The 21080-nt window shown below is 39.7% G+C and overlaps 1 protein-coding gene and 1 long non-coding RNA gene across 2 annotated transcripts; one reads left to right on the top strand and one right to left on the bottom strand.

Moving 5' to 3' along the window:
• Window positions 1-56: 56 nt before the first annotated feature.
• On the bottom strand, window positions 57-20199 carry LOC148188298 (uncharacterized). The gene is made up of 4 exons (XR_015777965.1): window positions 19883-20199; window positions 18274-18349; window positions 998-1095; window positions 57-157 (listed from the first exon to the last, which is right to left on the bottom strand). It is a non-coding gene; the product is annotated as an uncharacterized LOC148188298 (long non-coding RNA).
• On the top strand, window positions 4935-21079 carry stx17 (syntaxin 17). The gene is made up of 7 exons (XM_042490789.2): window positions 4935-5119; window positions 6052-6260; window positions 6364-6429; window positions 9686-10012; window positions 10987-11037; window positions 13866-13952; window positions 17536-21079. The coding sequence occupies exons 2-7, from the start codon at window positions 6138-6140 to the stop codon at window positions 17788-17790; spliced, it is 909 nt and encodes a 302-aa protein (XP_042346723.1). The 5' UTR covers window positions 4935-5119; window positions 6052-6137; the 3' UTR covers window positions 17791-21079.
• Window position 21080: the final 1 nt, after the last annotated feature.

Raw genomic sequence — 21080 nt, 5'->3', positions numbered from 1 at the left:
TTTCTAAAAGTAAACAAAAGACCCATTTGAGATGATTTTATTTAGAATACGTGTGTGTGTGTACGTGTGCGCTTTTGTGTGTGCGTGTATTTGGTCAGACACAAAAGCCTCTTGACAGGTAAAAGGCCTCGCCTCTCTCCCGAGGGACCCTTGGGCTCTCACAGAGAGTAGAGGGGGATTAGGAGAGTGAGAAGGGGGGAGGAAGAGGGAAGAGAGGACAGCTTCATGTTAGCATGAGGTCCAGATCAGCCTCCAGCCTCGTTAAACATCATCGATCGCCATGGTGACATTTCACAGCACATGCCGTCTATACTGTCACTGCCATCACTCACTCGTCCACCTGCACAACAGCATGAACACACACACACACACACACACACACACACACACACACACACACACACACACACACACACACACACACTCAGACAGTCAGGTGTTTGATAGTAACTGTAGTAGTGAAATTGCGAACAGCTCTTTCTGTGTGTGTGTGTGTGTGTGTGTGTGTGTGTGTGTGTGTGTGTGCGTGTGTGCGCATGTTTGTCTGTGTTTCTGTGTGTGGGAGAGGGAGAAAAAAAAGTGCACCACAGTAAAGTTCAGAGTGAGTGTGGAGTGCACAATGTTGAACACACGACGACAAATAAATCTATGATGTGACATTACACAAAATTCAAACTCAATCAAAGAATTAAAAGCTGTCTACAGTGCCAGACCTAGCACATTCAGCACCCTGGGCAAGCTTCCCTGGCACGCCCCTCACCCTTTTTGTTTTTAAAAGATTTTTCTTATTTTTAATTTTAATGGGTGACTGCCTCTTAACTTAACGCCAAAAATTGTAGTTCCTCTGATGGCCACTTGAGGCTGGCTCCAAAACAGATTAAATCCTCATAGAGAGCCATGGTAAAGTGCCCAACTTTACAGCAGAAATAAACATTTTTGGTCTCTATTGCTAATTTCAATTTTCATGACAACTATTGGTGATTTTTAAATAACCTACCTGTTTAAAATGATGGGCTGTCTGACGATTGTGTCTTCAGCTTCTCAGTCAGATTGCCCCTCGTTCTGCCATCCTCTTGTCCCCATGTATGGTCACTTCTGGCTCAATAAACAAACAAACAAAAAAAAAAAACAAGCTGGTCACAGCTGAAATGCCAAACTTGGGACTTCAAAATGCATTTCTCTTGTAGATAGTAGTAAAAGAAACGGCTGTAAAACTGTTGACAGACACCTCAAACCTAAAACAAATTCAATTATGACTCTCTGTAATGAATTTTTGATCCATGGAGGTCTTGTTATTGTAAAACTTTTCTTGAGCTGAGAAAAACATTTTAAAAATATGGGACATCATCACAATGTAAATTCTTTAAGCTGAGTGGGAACTCAGGGGGGTGGGGGGGTCAGCAGGACAAACACTACTGTGCATATTCATAGGGGCGCATACTGCAGAAATAAACCCAGAGGCACTTTTTTGGTTTATCCGCCAGACGAGAAACTCAGTTGGAATGATTTGATGCCATCTTGGCATCTTGTATCTTGGGTCCATAAACCAATGGGTGACATCACGGTAAATCTGTCCATTGTTTTTACAACCTATGACTAAAACACAAATTTTAGGAATTAGGGACACAAAACACTTTTAGTGGGAAAGGACGTCTCTGTGTTTGATCAGCATACAGAAAAAAGGACCAACCCCACCGTTTTTGCACTGGCGTGAGTTTGTACTATATGAGTGCAAATTAACCCTACTTCTATGACAGTGACATCTCTGAGTGACAAGTGGAATAACCTGACCAGGACGCCGAGAGCTCTGCTCGAAACTTGAAATGCACACAATCAAATTTGCCTGCGCGCGCGCACACACACACACACACAAACAAACACACAAACACACACACAAACACACACAAACACACACACATAGTGAGCTGTCAGTCTCCGGGCCGATCGATCAGTGCTGACAGATAGCAGATATCCCCGGAGTCTTAATTAGAGGTCCCATTAGAACACACACACATACACAAATACATATGCGCACACACACATTTAAATCCTAATCCATTCAGAAATGTAAAACGATTCCTTTAAGACTGATGATATCAAAATGTGTACATGTGAATGGGAGACCTGCATGTTTGCAGCGTTTTTTACACAGAAATGTTGACATGTCACAGTAAAAGCACAATTGTGAATGATAAAATGAATGATGGCTGAATTCCATTTAGCTGCTTCAGTATCAGAGTCAAGGGGCCACATGAATAAAACTCTGTATAGATTCATGACTTAAACTGTGTGTACGTACACAGACGGAAATTTGCATACGTATTCTTTTTGTCAGATTTATAAAGGCGTGCGTCCGTCTGATTCTGTTTTATAAATCTCCATTACTGCAGTGCTGGGCGCACGGACACAAGCCTCATTTCCATACCCACAGTTCACCATAAATGGATGTAGAAACACCCTTAAATACGGTAAAGAAAGACAAATTTCAGCATCTGTATCACATCAGTGAGATACTCAAACAGTGCCGGAGCAGCCGTCATTACGCACGGCTTTGGATATTTGTGGCATCTGTATTACTAATTAATTACTTCAGTAAAATCTCAATCATACTGATCATTAAAAGTCAGTCTTATGTTGAAACTGACTTTACAAAATGCTTCACAGAATTAAATGAAACTATCACAATCACAATCAGGAAGATGAATGTAAATAAAAATAATGCTGAAATGTATCACTCATAAATAATTTCAAATGAACTCTATAAATGTGCCTTTAATTGACATTTTACAGACTGCTGTGTAAACTGCAATCAGTCAAATTGGCAAACATCCTAAAACCAATGTTCGCCTTTTCTCAATTTATATCTTATCTCGTACTTATCATGAGTGCGCCTGCTCTGAGTAATGTGTGATGTGCGCACATTCTCTGCTTATAACTACTGGTTTATGTTTTGGAAAAGGCGCACGTTTGGTTTTTGTGCGTACACGTCATTTATGCATCTGGCCCCTGGTATTGAGCTGGCTCACTGTTGTTCGGTCACGGCTTATGTTATTAGTAACACCTGTGCTTTTCCTACTATGACAAGTCAAGATGTCTGTTGTAGAAAAATAGGCCTTTATCCTCCAAGCCGTCAGGATGTGCTGATCACGCCGCCTTTAAAAAAGATGCAGGAGGTAAGAAGTGAACGGAGCTCCCCGCCGGCTTCCTCTCCTGCTGACAAACTTCCTGGATTAGATTAAAACGAAAGGCACCTGAGTCCTCCTGAGCCTAACACACACACACACACACACACACACACGCACACACACACACAAACAGAGGCAGACAGATGAAAACAAACATTTTTGATGATTTGCTATTTAGACTTTCACTGTCAGCTTTGTTCCTCCCCCTCTGTCTGTAACTCTGGGAGTCCCCTGGAAGTGGACAGACAGACACACATACACACAACATGCGTACATCACCAGGGGAAATCCCCTGTCGCTGGGGACTGTGTGTTTTACTGTGGCCCCTTGCAAGGAGCATCCGCTGAGGGAAGAGTGTGTGGGGAGTTGGCCTAAATGTCAAAGGTAAAAGGTGTCGAAGAAGAGGAGTGGAAACATGCAATAGACCCACTCACACAGGCTGATCTCAGAGTAGAGGAGGGGGAACCCCGATTCTCTCTCTTTGTCTCTCTCCTAAACACAACATAGACAAAAACATCACACTCTTTATTTCTTTCCACAGGACTGATGCTGTTTACACATACAGCCAACTGTGAAAAGCTAAATGGAATTCACAAAAAATAAAAACTTAGCAAATATATCAAATCAAATCTCATCAATAGTCTCTTTATTATAAGCCTAACCAGATAATTTAAACTTGTGATAATCACACGTGTTATTTAGTGATGCTGGAACTGGGGCTGTGATCTTAGTATGAATTATTAATATATCGCCACAGCTTAAATATCACCATGCTCATATTGTTTTTGATAGTCTAGCTGTTATGAGTAATTGTGACGCATTTTGAAAGGTCACACATTTTCATGTTACCACACATATTGACCCAACAGTCATTCAAATAACTTCCTCTTATACCAAACATCAAACATCATGACCCCATACACAGCAGGGATGTAGCCAAGATGTGGGAAATTTTGAGGCTGTGAAGTCCGAGGGGCCCACAGCAAAACCCCACTCACCTAAACAATGTTTGACTAACCACAAAAACATTTTTAAAATAAAAAAAATCCCCAAATTGCTGTTAATCATTTAACAATTACATTTTATGTAACTTTTATCTCCCTTCATAATGATTAATTCAATCAGGGGCGTAGCACCAAATTATGGTCCTTCTGCATAAGCAGTCCCTGTGGGCACCTGATCTTCCTCTCTTGATACACGCATCTCTCAAGCACCTTTTTTTCCACATTTTTATTTTTATTTTTTCCCTTTCCTCTCTGCCATTCCTTTCTGTTTTTGGAAGAGCTTAAAAAATATCTGAAGTGCCTCCCCTGTTTTCCACCACCCCCTCTCATAAATAACGAACAGTCCCTTATTGTAGTTTATCTATTTAACTTATTTTTATTTCATATGAGTGTGGAAGACATATGTAATACTGTATATGTATAATATGGAATGTAATGCCATGTTATTAAACCCTAAATTACCACAGCCTTGACCCATATATTTAGATCAAATATTTAATTGATTGGAATAAAACTGATAACTGTAACAGCAGTAAGCCTAGTTGTATACATATATCAGTTTCACGTGTGTTTAACGTTTCTGGACTCTTATTTTTATTTTGTATGCTGCATTTTCCTAGTCTAAAAAACACACAATAATAGAGTCATTAACAGAAATATTGTCTCAGAAATGTCACTTGTCGTTAACAATACGGTCACGGGTCACGGTGATGAGGAACACAATGTGCTGCGGGTGCTGGTTGAGGTCGGAAACTATTCTTGGACGCACTGGGAAGAGAGTTGTTTACAAACAGCAAAGTGTCAGAACAAAAAGCGAAAGCGTTGCTTAAAACTATCAAATGTAGAGAATCGGTAATTTCCCAAACAGTATAGCGGCTCATAACAGTTTCTAGTGTATGTAAATTAAATCCTGGATTGATATTTTCAGTGGTAAGTGTTTCCGTATGTCCTTTAAGTTTCATTTATGAGTGTGACGGTCGGCAGTAGACTGGTGTTTCAAGAATTTCTAGATAAATCAGCTGATGTCTAACAGAAACTACAAGCTTCAGTACTTCAGCTAACAGCTAATGTCATGCTGGTACTATGTTCATTTAGCTCCTTAGCTAACTAGCCAGCTGTTATCAAACCGTACGTGTGTATGAATCATCTGTTGCAAGTTGATTCGTAGTTTTAAAATAAACTGTTTCCTTACTTTGACATCAACACATCTATAATGGGTTTTACAAAAAATACTTTAAACGGCTCGTCTGAACAGTGCAGTAGATATTATCTGCACAATTATGAAAATATTATCAACATTGCAATAGCTTGAGTGCGATATTCAACCTGAAGGAGCTACTATGTTTCTGATAAACGTTAATTATTTCACAACATACCTTTCTAAAAATAAAAAAGCATTGTGGTGCTAAAGACAAGCCCCTGCCTACAAATCATATTCCAGATGTAAGGGAACATGTTTGTTTGGTACAGACCCCAGCAAAAATGACTAATGTCTTTTTTTTTGGTGAAAATGAAATGCAAAAATGACCATTCCCACTAAAACCACAACTCACATTGCAATCCTAAATCGAGCAGCCCTATTTAAGAAATTCAATAGATTATCCAGATTGTGGATTACTTTGCTGTCAGCTAATTGATCGAGTAGTCGTTTCTGCAGAGATGCTATACTGTTAGTGTATCATGCAAGTGTAGTAATACTAAAGTTACTCTTTTCACTCAGGGGAAGCTGGCAAGAAGAAAAAAAAATGTATTAGTCCTATGGACGCGCCAGTTTTAGATGTGTGGGCAGACCCGCATGTGTCACTGAGTTTATTCATTTGATTTATGTATTTATTAAAATCATACTCTGCTGGTATTTACAGTGTGTGTGGGGGCAGCACGATAAAGCTGAGCAGGTGCAGTGTCTAAGTTACAAAGAGGTGTTGGCTGTGGGCAGTCAGCAGGACACATGGCAGAGGAAGGCAACAAGCTGACACTGAGGCGCCTGGAGGCACCAATCCACAAGTTCATTAAAGTGGCTCTACCCACGGACCTGGAGAGGCTGCAGAAACACCACAATAACATACTGAAGGTGACGGCTGAAATCTGGCTGGACACATGATCGCACTCTCACATCCACACTCTTTACTTCCGGTCCACAGATGGATAACATAGTTTTTCCTTCTTTTTCGCAGTTCCAACAAAGTCAGCAATGGGAGCGGCTTCATCTGGAGCATATCAATGCCAGCAGAACGGTTCAGGTAGAACATAATACTCTGAAAACTTCAGAAAAACATAGGTGTTTGTGTATGTGAAAGAGAAAACTGATAAATGGCCTGACTGTGATTGATATTCTCTTGTAAATTTGTGAAACAGAAGATGTGAGCCAGCACATGATATTCTCAACCAGCAAGCAATATCACAAATTCCAGTTTCTTCAAAACACCACAATTCACATCTGTAACTATAAGCGTGTATGTCAACACAGAGGCAATTTCTCTATTATTCAAGACAAAGTCTGGCAGACGTGTGAATGTGAGCATCGTGCAGATGATTATGAGAGTCACTGCGTCTCAGAATTGCATAACAAACATGACTGCAACTGCATAGTGTATTTTTTGTTTCAAATTTTCTTGACACTGAGCTCAGTTCTGGAGGAATATGAAGGTTACCAATTTGTGGTGACGGGGTATCTCCATTTTAAAAATCTACAGTGAAAATCAGTGGCAGGACAGTGAAAGGTGCCTTCATCCAGTTAAAGAGTAACTATTGTATTGTTCAACCTGGACCCCTGAAATTATGCTGGCTCTATACGCACTAAAATCACAGCTTATTTAAATGGAGTCTGGTGGGTTTGTCAGTAGTGGTTTTGAGGCTGTTTCTGGTTAAACTAAAAGATTTGTACTCTTTAACAAAAAGATCTGCCTTTGTAGGGATCCTTTCTATAAATTGTCAGATATGTATAATAACAATCTGAGCCTGTCAGTGGCAAAAAACAGGACTTTTAGTGGACGTAAAGTGACAGTGCTTATTTACCGAACGGATAAAATTACAAGCAGTTTTGCTCAATACTGGACCAATTTTAAAAAATGTTGTTGACAGTCCCCGAGACACAAAAACATCGGAAAATAACATCCAGGTTGGACAGTTAACGAAGTTACCCTTTAAGGATATGAATTAAGGAGAGAACTGTTGGTAAACCAAGAGATAACTCTGCCATATCCCAATGAGCAAAGTGAATATGTTTTAGTGTTTGATCGACACACAAAAACAGCAACTTGATATTCTCAACTCGAGGTCCAACATACTTGCTGCACCCCTATATATGACAAGTTTTTACATGAACAAAACCTAAGGTTACGCGATAACCAAACCACCTCCATGACAACTAACATCTCCAGCAAAGAGATGTGGACCAAGCAACAGAATAACTTAGTCAAATCTGTTTATATAGAATAAGCTTGCGCAGAAAAACTAATCTTTGTATAAATGTATACGAACACTGAATCCGTTTTTTACGACTAAATAAACTTTGTGTATGAATTCACTCTTAAAAAATCAGGGCAAGAAAAGAGCTGCAACCAAACCTCAAACCGACCATATCTTGGTGTGTGTAAGTACTTGCAGTCTTGTTCACATGGTGGGTGTGAAATGTCTCAGAGGATGTTGTTGCCTGGAAGCCACCATGTCTCTGAAGGTGAAATAACTCCAAACAGGCACAAACCCATCCTCTCACCATTACCCTGCAAACTCCAGGGATGCACACAGAGTGCTTTCCTGTGTCTTCATGGTGTTAATCCAGAGTAGTGTTACTGTGCTTTAGATGTGTGTGCTTATAGTCCACAGCATAGAAGATAGATAGATGTTGGTAGGCCGGTAGATAGATAGTAGGTGAGCTAATCTATCTGTCTGAGTATGTTTTTTCAGTCTGCCTGTTTATTTTGAGTGCATCTGTTTTTGTCCCTCCTCCATCTACCTGATGATTGACATTTACTCCCACTAGCCAAGCGCCTGACTAACCTCAAGAATCAGTACCCCCACCTTTACTACAGCAGCCACAGCAAACACTGCGCGACAGGGGAGCCGAGTCAATACTGTTTTATCATGAATATCTGCTATTGAGTCAGTGTTTGGTCGCTCTGTGTGTGTTTGAGCTCTGTACACTCACGGTTAATTTGTAGGCTGACAGGTTCCCGACCTGACTAACTCTGTGTTAATCAGTGTGTTTTTTCTGTTTCATGCACACCAGAACAAGTGTATGTATATATATTCATGTTGTGTAATTAGCAGAATGTGTTATCGGCAGCACGTTGACCCCCTGAGCCCGGGTCAGCCTGCGGCCTGCGGGGCTGATGGCTGGGATGTAATCCTCCTGTCACCCTCAGGGCACAGCGGGATGAGGGGGCTCGTGGTCCCCAGCCTCATATCTGCAGCTTATTAAACCCCACACCCCGACGCACGTGCACACACATTTCCCATCACCAGAGCAGTTTATTGGGATGCTGAAACTGTCAGTATGAGCACTCCTCTCAAACGGAACTATTATTTTTTTCCAATGATTTAAAATAAGTTGTGTAGATTTGTAGTTTGGGATAATTTGGATTTTGTTTCCATCTGTGCCAACGGCTTACTTGAGTTTCAAGAGAACTTGTAAATTAAATTATTATTATTATTATCATTATTATTATTAATGGCTGGGTTGTCACAATACTATAATTTCTAACTTGATACTTACACCCAGAAAAATACTAAAAAAAAATGTTTTTAAATATTTGAATTTTAAAAAATGAAGTAAAAAAATATAAAAAATATTTTTACTTTACTTTTACTGAAGAAAAGAACAATACACACAAAAACATCAATTACAGCAATATTTTTAAGTTGCCCTAGGTAGTGCAAAAACAAAAGAAAACAGCAAGCTAACTGTAAGATATAAGTGAAAACAATATTTTTAGGTTGTCCGAGGTACTGCAAAAAAAGAACTACAATAATGTGCATATGCCTGTTTAATTTCCTTGCATCTGGTGACTTTGTACCATATTTTCGTTGCTGATCAAACAGAGTCGGCAGCTGTTAGCCGCTTGCTTCACGATAACATAACAGACGGCTAAAGTGGCATTCGGCTAATGGCTAATAATAAACTATCTTAACTTTTAAGATAAATGTCTACTACTTCAATGATGTTGAAACCGGAGCTTTACTAACCTCTAAAATTCCTCATACTTTGCGTCATATGGCGACACAGCCGAGCTGACCATGTCATGGATGACAGTTAATGGATTCAGCTGCAAGTGAGGGGAGGGCCTGCAAGACTGCCTGTCTGCAGACGTGCTATGTGTGCATTGTTGTGTCAATGAGGACAGGTTTGTTTGTCCTTCTGTCTGTCCATGTGTCCCCTTAAGTCAAGCATCCTCGTACCTTGCATTTCATTCACTTTGTCTCTTTCATTCTGACATTTTTTTCAGACATTATCTTCAATCTGACTGAGAAATCTGTTTCTTTTCTGTATCCCTGCAGCAACTGAGAGCGAACATCAGAGAGATGGAGAAGCTGTGCACACGGGTACGCGCCGAAGACGCCGCCGCTCTGGAAGCGCTCATCAAGCCAGTCAAAGACAGGGCGTCAGCCGCCGCACAAGACTTCCTGCTTTTGCACTCTAACCCCGTGCCTCAACCTGCTCCGACAACACCACCTGCTGCTCAGCCGTCCAGCTGCGTTTCCAGTAGTCACCGCGCTGATGACGATATGTGCGAGGAGCCAGTGTCTGGCAGGCAAATTCTGCTCCAGCTTCCAGAAATCCCTGCTGATCAGAGTGCGGCTGAGTCCTGGGACAACTTGGAGGAGGTATGAGGGCGGGACACTAACATACAGTGTGAATATCAAACTCTATTTTAGACTTATCTTAAATTCAAAGAAATTTTTTATTGTCTTGTTGTTTTGCCGTTCTTTTGATGTGCCAGTTTAGGTGTACAACATATTCTCCATATGCATTTAAAAAAAAAAGGACCAGAACTTGTGCTGTCCAAATCTTAGCTCTCATGACAGAGCATCGTGTAAGCTGTATATTTGTCTGTCTTTGTCCATGTCACTCTAAACAAAGGAGGTCAATGTATTATTTTAGCCTAGCAATTATAGCATCAAATACTAAAAATATCAACTCTAATATATGGCAATAGTTACAGATTCATTCCTGTTTTTGTTTTGTTGTTGTTGTTGATAGTTGTCACTATCAATTCAGAGCACACGGTTCTCAGCATAGAGGTGGCTGAGCCGGCGGCCAGCAGCAAACGGTGCTAACTCCATAAACAGCTTTAAACAACAGCAACTGTGCCGACAGAGCTAACAGTGTTAACCAGGGGAACTGGAGGATGGGCAATTCTGCTACCACAATGTTCTGATATCAGCAATAACTACCATATCAGCACAATGAAAAGCGGCGGCAGCAATGTGCTAGGCAATAGGATACATACACATGCACGAATATACATGCGTGGAAATCAGCAATTATTAATTTCATTATTTAAACTTGTACCTTTCCTACTGTGACATGTCAAAATGGTTTCTGTGAAAAAGGCCAATGTTGAATTACAATCAAATCACCAATCTCAAAGAACAAGAAAGAAGTCTCCTTGCGCTGTACTAAACATTGCTTTGCTTACATGCATTAATCATTGCTTTAGCAAGATCATCTAATGCATTTGACCCTTTCACATTCACATCATTTAGTTAATGTGATTGTCAGTCTAACAGATTGAACGAACTGTAGCTGCAGATTTGTGTGAAAAGTATCACAATTAAATAATTATTTTCTTTCTCAGGGTCTGAAGGAACTGAGCGGTTTGGTGATGGAGTTCTCTTTGCTCGTCCATGTGAGTACTATTCTACTGTGAACTTCCTGGCTGCTACATTCACATCTCGCCGTCTACATGTGTGCACAGCTACTCCTGTGAATGTAAACAACGTGACAGTGGCAGTTTGCCTATAGCGTTTCCAGAGGCCCTTCAACAAGGCAGGGGGAGAGATCGAGGAGTAGACGAGGGCCAGAGGGAGGATTTGGGAGAGGACGGTGGGCTGTCCACAGGGGTTGTGGCGGGGAACAATGGATACATCGGAGCAGGTGGAGAACAGACGGCTCAGATTATCACTCTGTCCTCGGGGATGGAGAGAGAGAAGCAGGGAGGCTGAGTGAAGAAGTCATTAATAGTGAAAAAGAAAGAGAGAGAGTGAGGATGTAGTCAGGGTAAAAAACACAGACAGAGGCATGAGGTGGGGGCCAGAAAGAGCATAGACATGTTGTTGTGGTGTCTCAAGGGTGAAGTACGCCGTTCGGGGAGTAATATTCCAGCGCTCAGCCACAGTGGAAATACTGAGTGTGAGTGTGTGGTTGTTTCTGTGTCTGTACATGCGTCATGTTAGTGGCTGTTCCGGTGTCTGTGTTTTTATCTGTATGTTTTTGTCTTTGTGTGTCTTAAAGAGCCGCCGATCAATGTATTAAACTGTATTAAACCAAAAAATACAGGATCTAAATGATTGAATGATTTATCAAGTATTTTTTATTATTTATTTACTCTAAAAAATGTTGACAAGTAACCAGACTCGAATGTGTCTAATGTCATACACCTCCTTATTCAGTTATATTAGAGTCTTGTAAACAGGTAAAGTTTTCATTATTTGATTAAATTTTGGGCTGGGCAGTACATCGATATTATACTATACTGATATGAGACTAGATATTGTCTTAGATTTTGGATGTTGTAATAGTGCTGTAATTTTATGAACTTATTATTTGCCTTTACCCACTTAGTCATTATATCGACATTATTGATCGGTAATTATAAAAAATCTCATTTTGCAAATATTTTTTGAAAGCACCAACTGTCAACTCCACAATATCTTTGCTATATCGATAGTTACTGGGCAAAAAAAATGTGTTATTTAATTCTCTCCATATCACACAGGCCTAATTTCATTTCATTTGAGATCACCAAAGCTTCAAAACAGAGAATATTATATCATAATATAAAACAAACACAATGAATCAAAATATTATCTCACTAATTTTTACCTTTAAGATGACTCAAATGATGCACTGTTAACCAAAACTGGAATAGATACTTTTTTTGCACATGCACAAATCAATAGATCAAAAGATTATTTAAGCACTAGCTTTAACCATAGATAACTATTAAACTTAAATCCATTCTCATTACCATGTCCTATTAATGAAGCTCTCAATCAGATCACACAGTTTTCCTCAGCAGATGGAGTTGCCTAGTTCTCATTGAACTGTAGGTGTTAAAATTTATCTTCTCTCGAGCCAACTACTGAATGGACCTTGGAATGAGACTGTTAATCCAATTAGGGTTGTCAAAGTCATGAATACACTTTCATTTTAGCAAACATGTTTTCTTAAATCCCACCACAAGTCGTAAACATACACAAATGTGTAATCACATGATGGGAAATTATTCAGACTTATCGTTCAGAGATGAACATTTATTTGATTAGTTAAAAAAAAATATCAGCACCTGTTATAATGGAATATTTTTTGTTGTTGTCATTTTTCTTTTTGTTTGATAATTATTATTCTTATGACTATGTTTTGGCATTATATGCAGTTGTTAGATTATAATGGGAAACAAGGTAGAAAGAGATGTGACAAAGGTCTCAAACCAGAGACATTTTTCACACTTTATCCACGAGAGCTCCCCACTTCACGCTTTTCATTTCTAGTATCCAGTGTCAGGATTTTCTAGTTTTTTTGTTTCATCTGGCAACAACTGCATGCATTTATAGTTCCACATTGGGCTAAAACTGATGATTATTTAAATTATCAATACATTAAGCAATTATTTAGTCTATAAAATGTTTTTAAAAAAGTGATAAATGCAATGACAAGTTCCCACAATCCAAAATGATGTGTTCAAATGGCTTCTTTTGTCCAACCAACAGTCCAATACCCAAATTACCTCTTTGTTTATTACCATAAATAACAAAGAAAAGCAGCAAATTCTCACATTTAAAAAGCCGAACACAGCTAGTTTTTGCCTAAAAATGACTGAAATTATTAATGGACTATCAAAATAGTTGTAATTTTCTCTTAATCAACTAATTGGTTAATCAGCTAATCCCTGCAGCTCTAGTTCTCAATATGCAGAGCCACTTTTTATGCCTCCACACCAACGATAGGGAAGCCGTTAAAACTGACAGGGCTGAAACTGTAAATCAACTTTTAGCTCAGAGCGAGGAGGTGAAAGAGGGGAAGTGGTGTTGAGGAAGAAGAGGAGGAGAAGAAGAAAAAGTGGTTCTGGTTTGTTGTTTGCTCACTGTGTCCATCCAGGCCTCACATGGAGAGAGACAGCTGCCACTCTGAATATTTCATGAGATCTACACAATGCCACACACACACACACACACACACACACACACACACACACACACACACACACACACACACACACACACACACACACACACACTATAACCCCACCCCCAGTGAAATCTCCTTTGAATAAACCTACAACCTCCACACACTCTTATTACACACCCCTCACTTGTGCTGTGGAGCAGAATTTGAACAGATAAAAAATAACTTAACACACGACAGGTGGTTGCCCTTACACACGTGTGTTTCTGTAGGCTCGCTTGACTATGTGTGTTAATATGTGTTTGTGTGTGTCCAACCCCTGTGCATCAGTCCCAGCAGGAGAAGATTGACAGCATAGAGGACAACGTCAACACAGCCGCTGCCAACGTGGAGGAGGGGACCAAGAGCCTAGGGAAGGTGTGTATGTGTTAGTGTGTGTGTGTGTCCTGATGATCTGATGTGTGTGTAGTGTTTGGGAGATGGGGAGATCGATGGCACTTTGCCTCCCAGCCATTCCACAGCGTTTGTCCCTATTGATCCGTGCGAATACGGAGGAAAGCTGCAATTAAGGAAATAGAGAGAGGAGAGGGATAGAGAGGAGTGGAGGGGAGGAGGAGTGATAGAGAGGTAGGATGAGAGGGGTGACAAGAGAGGGTCTGTGTGTGTGTGTGTGTGTGTGTGTGTGTGTGTGTGTGTGTGTGTGTGTGTGTGTGTGTGTGTGTGTGTGTGTGTAGCATTGGGGAGAGGTTTGAATGACTGTTTAATAGTTTTTCAGGAGCAGCATTCGAGCTTCCATTATCAATTCAATACACTCTTACACACTGAGTGTAACTCAGAGGGACAACTCAGTGCCCTTCACACGTATTACGCACTTGAAATGTTGAACTTTTCGTCTGTAATACTCAGAATGAATCACCTGTTTTTGTTAATCTACGTGTCGTAGACACACACAAACACACACACACACACACACACACACACACACACAAATACACACACACACACACTCAAATACACACTGGTGCAAATTGTTTTCTACTAAAAACTGACATTTTCTAACTTTCAGTATTTTGTTTGACCATTAAAGGTCTGGTGTGTAGGATGTATATTGGTAGAAATTGAATATTAAATAATTGTTTTCTTTAGTGTATAATCACCTGAAAATAAGAAGCATCATGTTTTTGCTACCTTAGAAGGAGCTGTTTGTATCTACAGAGGGAGCGTGTCCTTGTCTAAGTAGATCGTATCACTGCACTGCCATGTTTATATAGTAGTCGAGAACGAACAAACCAAAAACTGGCTCCAGAGAGGGCCATTTGTGACTGTAGTTAGCAGCCCCTCCGCAATGAACAAAACCACATCGGAAGAACTGGTTTTTAAATTGCTTCATTTAGAGTTTTTACTTGGTTTAATCAATGCGTCCATTTGTTTTGAGGGCAAGAGACCTCTGCGGACAATTCGGCTCCTAAAAAACCTCTTGAACAATTACCTTTGATGGAATCATAACCAGGAGTCAACACTTGGCACATGGAAGAAGTTTCCACTGGTTGCAATCTGCAATCCTCACTGCTAGATGCCACTAAATCCTGCTAGGGTTGGAAATTCACTTTTTTTGCCCACCTGCCAACTTTGGCTGGTGGACTCCAAAATCTAGCAGCCACTCAATAGATAACCATTGTTTTTTTGGCTGGTGTGTGAAGCAAATTTAGCAGCCACTTACATATTTTACCAGCATTTGGCTGGTGGCTGTTGCTAATTTCCAACCCTTAATCCTACACACTGCTCTGTAAAGGAAAGAAATGCTCATCTTTCAGATGAAGCCGCGTATTTTGATCTGTGTTTCGCTCACACTTTTAAGGAATGTAATGGAGGAGCGAAGTAATTACACTGTTATTAAAGACCCTCTGAGACACTGATGACACAGAGTTATGATTCCTGTGTGCCGAGAAAAACCTGCAAGTTCTAATGCTGGACAGTAAATAACCCAAAATGAAAAACAGCAATTTCATAGCTTTTTATGCAGCCCCCTGCCAAGGCTGTCTATTCATCTAAATTACAAAATATGTAATGGTATTCAGCCATGCTGATTTGTCCTGGTTACTGAGATTCCTGCAACCACTCAAATGAACAGCAACATCCCTGTCTAGACATCTTGTTTGCATTATACTGAATAATGTGGAAAAAATAAACTTTATTTATATGGATTATTGTTTTTGTCATAAAGTAGTTCCAAACTGTTCACAGCACAGTCTGTGGATTATCCAGAGTAATACACCGACACTGGAAACAGGGTTTCCAGCAGTATGGAAAAGTATGAAATGTCATTTAAGTGATATCCAGGTGTGAATAAAAGAAGAGTATGAAAAAAATAGGGTTTCCAGACTACTGCCCCTATTCTATTTAGAATTTCTAAAAAATACATTGATCATACAAGCAGAGTTTTTTTCACGGTGTTTGGAGCAGGCAGCCAGTACAGCCAAACTGTGAGCGTGCCGGCCAGAGCGAGCATCAACAACAAGGCAAGAGATATGGCGCGCAACTGAACACACGCTCCCATGCAGATAACCAGATACTAAGCTTGTTTCAAAACTAATTAGTTCGAAAATGATTTGGTTCTCAAAAAAGTAAACAGACTATCTTTTCTTGTAAGGAGACCGTTATGGCTTTGTTCATCTCGTTTCCATGGACACAGTAAAATAACAAGGCTACAGTGAAAATTATATTACAAAAATATTCCTTTGAATTATTTTTTTTTTTGGCTAAAATCATTGCTTGGTTTGAAATAATCTCTATACAGAATCTGTAAGCGACAGGACAAGATTTTTGATATTTTTGAAGGGTTCAGGTTTCTGTTCGTAGTCTGAGGAGTACTGACTAATCACGTTTGAACGGTTGACAAACAGTCCACGTGGAGAGGCAGAACGCTTTGGCCAAAATGCAGCTACGGTCTGTCAACGAACTTAGCTTCATATTAGATTTCTTTTAAAAAATTAATCTGCATTACTTAATTATATCTGTTTACAGAGATTAAACGAAATGCACACAGAAAAAGGAGTCTTTGTTCAGATATCCACTGGCTATTGCAGATCAGCCCAAAATATTGGCCATTGCCCAAACAGCTTTACGGCCATCAGACTGATAATAATCAGGTGGGAAAAGGTTTTAAGTGAGAAAATCTGTTTTTTTTTTAATAAAATGTAAATGCAGTGCCCCTTAACAATTTGAAATTTAGTCCTAACATTTATAGAATAAATGCCACATATAATTAAATACTTGTTTGAAATGGTTATTTTAAATTAAATTCACCCAATGGGCCACACAAAGGTTGACCTCTCTGTAAGGTTGCTGGTAGATACAGTGGGCTGCACATTATACGGGCGGTGGGGGGTGGGAAAAGATAAAGCAGATGAGAGGGATGTCAGATGTTTTAACGTGTTTGAAAGCTTGTAATCTGTCATCAGGTCAAACAGCATTACACACACACACACACATACACACACACATTTCCACCTTCCTCTACATCCTGTGCCCAGAGTCCTTTTAACTCGTCTCAGATGAAATTAAAATTCCCTCGACCGCCACAGGGGTGTGGACAAGCAATGCTAGCTTTTGAACTAGATTAATTTAATGGTGAAGTGTTAATCAAGTGTGTGTGTGTGTGTGTGCGCGCGCGCATGTCATTATTGTCATCAGCAAAGAGCACGTTCCACTCTGTTGATAACAGCCGTAATAACACACAGGCTACATCTCTCTGATTTCTCCTACATGGAGATAGTGAAAACTCTTTGATGCAGCTATGGAAGTGTTGATTTACATTTACACATGCAGGCTTGTTTGTGTCTTTTTTTCCCTCCTTCCATGGGTCGATGTGTGATCATGAAAGGATAGACACGTCCAAACTATATCGCAGACTGTCATGAAGCCACAAAGTAATAATGCCTCCAAATGTGTGTGTGTGAGGATGTTAAATTAAACCAGTCTCTTTTTCCTGTCTCTCTAGGCGGTGGGCTACAAGTTGGCGGTTTTGCCGGTTGCCGGGGCGCTGCTGGGTGGTGTATTAGGAGGTCCACTAGGCCTGCTGGCTGGGTTCAAAGCCGCAGGGGTGGCTGCTGCTCTGGGAGGGGGCGCCTTGGGGTTTGCCGGCGGCAATCTGGTCCAGAAACACCGCAAAGCCAGAGTGGAAATGCAGATGAAACAACTGACCGCACCACCAACAAAACCAAAAACAGAACCAGAGTCACACAAGGACAAATGACCCAACAGTTTGGGATAGTCCTCTGACCTCCGTTGCTGACTAATCACTGAGGCTTTAGTGTTGACTGACCAATCAGAAGCAAAAACCAAGCCCCCAAGTGATGTCACACTGCCTTAAAAGACTCAACACGAGACGTCACCAAGCTTTGCTGTTACCAAGCACTGTTCTAAACAATTCTGTAAAAAAAAGCTTTACCTGAGAGTCAGACGCGTTGATGATGGTGTAAATGGATTGTCTTATTTTATATATGACTGAATTTTGTTTTTTTCGTCTGAACACAACTGAGCAGTCATTTACACTACATCTTTGCGTGTGTGGGTTGGGTCAGCATGACTGCTCTGACACCAGATAAAGTCACAGCGCAAACCTTTCGCCCAAAGCCATAACCAACAAACATTGGGCCTCATTCACAAAAAAACTGAGCTTAAATTAAGCGTACAAACATTTAATCCACAAAGCTGGGATTCATGAATATTTTCTTACCTGAAATTGTTTGTACTCTGCGAAGAAATTCAGAACTGTCTCAGACCATGCGTACTCACAAGTGATGAAGGCCCAGCTGTCATAGAAAATGAAAACACACAAATTTTTAGCTAAATGCAAAGCATATTAAAACAACATTCATTGAAAGAAGGCTTTAATAGACAACAATATTTAAAAACATTGGTTTACTTATGTATTTGGCAAATGTATTCAGTAACCAGGAAAGTGACACCCTTTTATCCTTATCAATTATTGTCATAAAATATTCATATGAATGTCGGGGAAAAAAACACAAAAAGATGTGAAATACAAGAGTCGGCACTGTATTTCAAAGTGTCTCTAAGTGCCCTAGGAATGAGTCCTAAAACTCATTTCAGCACGCCCGGTTCCCTCATGACCAAGTCAGAGGGTTTTTTGAATGTGATTTTGGTTAGAAGCCTGAAATAAAGTCTAAGTTTAACACAAGCTGAAAAGACTTTAATGTTTCGAAACCCCTTGCGAGGGACTGCGTTGCAGAAAGTTAGTGGCTGTATTTTGAGCTGCAAAACCAATTTAGCACTGTTGATACGGTTCCCACAAATTTTCTTAACTTTTTCAAAACTTTTCAAGGAACAATAGTAACATTTTTCTCTTGCCCCACTTGGCCAGCATTTTTCCGACATAACAGATTCTATTCTCTATTCACACATCATTTCAGCTAGCTGGCTGGCATGCATGAAAGGAGAGGTGGACTGTTGGAGGAAAATAAACATAAAATAAATTTGCCATCGTTTATCATATCCATGGAAGATAACTTTACAAACTACATTAAACACAAAAAAATTCATGACTTTTACCTCATTCTTAATGATTTCTACTAATTCAGTGACTAAAAATTATGTAATGTAGCAAGAAAATGTATGTAACAGTTAAAAAAAAAAAAGAAAAAAAAGAAAAAGAAAAGTTGTCGCACATTGACTCATATTGGAGTTACATTACCTTGACAGCTCAGAAAATAAATTTGCCATTCTGTTACATTACATTGAAGGTGAAATGTGTGAAATTCCATGACTTTTCCAGGTTTTCCATGGCCGTGGGAACCCTGTGTTAACAGTGCTAAAGAGCTAACGGCTAACTGTAGTGGTGCTAACATTAGCATCACGAACGTTAGCCGTGCTGACACTGCTAACAGCACCAACAAAGTAAACGGTGATTAACAACGTTTAAGGGTGTTTGCGGATTATAATTTAGAGCTTTCTTCGCGGGCCAGCCGGAGGGGGGCATTGGAGATTGGGTGCAATGTTTCCAACTTAGTCAGGATTGTGTTAACAACCGGTAACCGCCGAATGAGCGGCGCTGCTAGCTAACATTAGCTTCCACCCCACCACATTCGTTACCACCAAAAATACAGCGTCCAACATATTACCGGTTAACCGTTAACATCACGAATTAAAAACATTACCTCAGTTCTGGCTAACAATTGAGTAACGTGTAAAAGGATACCCAAATCGAAACGTATGAGTTTTATTTTCCATTGTTTTTATTGACTTGGACGGCTAATGTTACTCCTACAAATTTATAATACCATGAAATTGCACTTAAATAAAGGGTATAAAAGATTATGATTTACCTCCAAACAGGTGTTAAGACATGTAACCTTGCTGGCAGATATCAGTTGTTTTCGGCTGCCGAGTGATGTGTCAACACGACCATAGAAACAACTTTTTCTATGGTCTACAACTATTTCCATGATACACCTGTTGGCAGGCACAGGTATTTCCGTGGTAGATAGAACGCATGCGCCTGTCAGTTTAGTACGAGTCTGACTGTACGCACGTGAACCCGACGTAAGTATGCGTGCATTCATGTTTTGGTTTTTTTTGTGCGGAAAGAAAGAACATTTCTTAGCACATATGGTATTAGTTAATGAGGCCCATTGGTCATTAACCCTTTGAAACCTGAGCAAATTAGCTTGTTTTAATTTATGGGAAAAGGCAATAAGGCACTTAACAAGAAACCCAAAATGACAAAAAAGTTAGAAAGAAAATTACCAGATAAATAGTAAAAAAAAATCCCTAAAAAGCGCTCCATGAGTAAAATGTATTATTATTATTATCAAAAACAGATAATAAAAAAGAGGAAATTGCCTGAAAAATGTATTAATAATAATAATATTTCCACAACATAATTTCAAAAATAGAATTAAAGTAATTCAAACTAGTTGTCCAAACATTTTCCCTGTTTTTCTGATAATTTTCTAATAAACTCCCCTCTTCTTTTTCACCTTTGACAAATTTCTTGCATTTTGCTCGACATTTCTACCCAAATTGCTGATTTCCCTGATTTTGACACAAGTCAAACCAATTTGCTCAAGTTTCAGAGGTTTAGATGCTTGTGAAAAGAGTCTGGATGCAGCACAAGAAAAACTGATCCAGGTTTCAAAGGGGTAAGCTAGCATCTACTCCTTTTTTTTTTCTTTTTTAAATAAGTGCCACAATATTCCCGAATGCAGAAATTAATATCCCAATGTGAAAATGTGCACTACTGAGACTGTAATAAGAATGATGTATGGAGATTTTTTCCCCATCACATCACTGTTGTGTTACATTATCTTACTAATGTAAATTCAAGTGCCATGCTTCATTATTTGTAAAAAAAAATATATATACTGTATACATTTGAAAGACTTGTTTTTGCAAAGTGTGTGAGCAAATTTGCACAAAAAGCGCCAAAGTGCCACATCCCTTCAGGGACTGGAGTGGAGGAACCTGCCATGTATTGTTTATTCTGCTGCTGGTTTTCTGGCAAATAAAATGTTTCTTTTCAAC

This window comes from Plectropomus leopardus, chromosome 11 (assembly GCF_026936395.1).
Source record: "Plectropomus leopardus strain MGB_pleo_1.0 chromosome 11, ASM2693639v1, whole genome shotgun sequence".
In the NCBI taxonomy this organism is placed as follows: domain Eukaryota; kingdom Metazoa; phylum Chordata; class Actinopteri; order Perciformes; family Serranidae; genus Plectropomus; species Plectropomus leopardus.
The sequence above is the reverse complement of the archived record's forward strand: the minus strand, read 5'-3'. Positions and strand labels throughout refer to the sequence as shown.

What these genes read in the sequence shown, in the direction of transcription:
- stx17 (XM_042490789.2), top strand. Translation starts at nt 6,138, where the DNA reads ATGGCAGAGGAAGGCAACAAGCTGACACTGAGGCGCCTGGAGGCACCA. An exon ending in AGTTCTCTTTGCTCGTCCAT is followed by an intron (nt 11,038 to 13,865) that starts GTGAGTACTATT and finishes CCTGTGCATCAG; the next exon opens with TCCCAGCAGGAGAAGATTGA. An exon ending in GGACCAAGAGCCTAGGGAAG is followed by an intron (nt 13,953 to 17,535) that starts GTGTGTATGTGT and finishes CTGTCTCTCTAG; the next exon opens with GCGGTGGGCTACAAGTTGGC.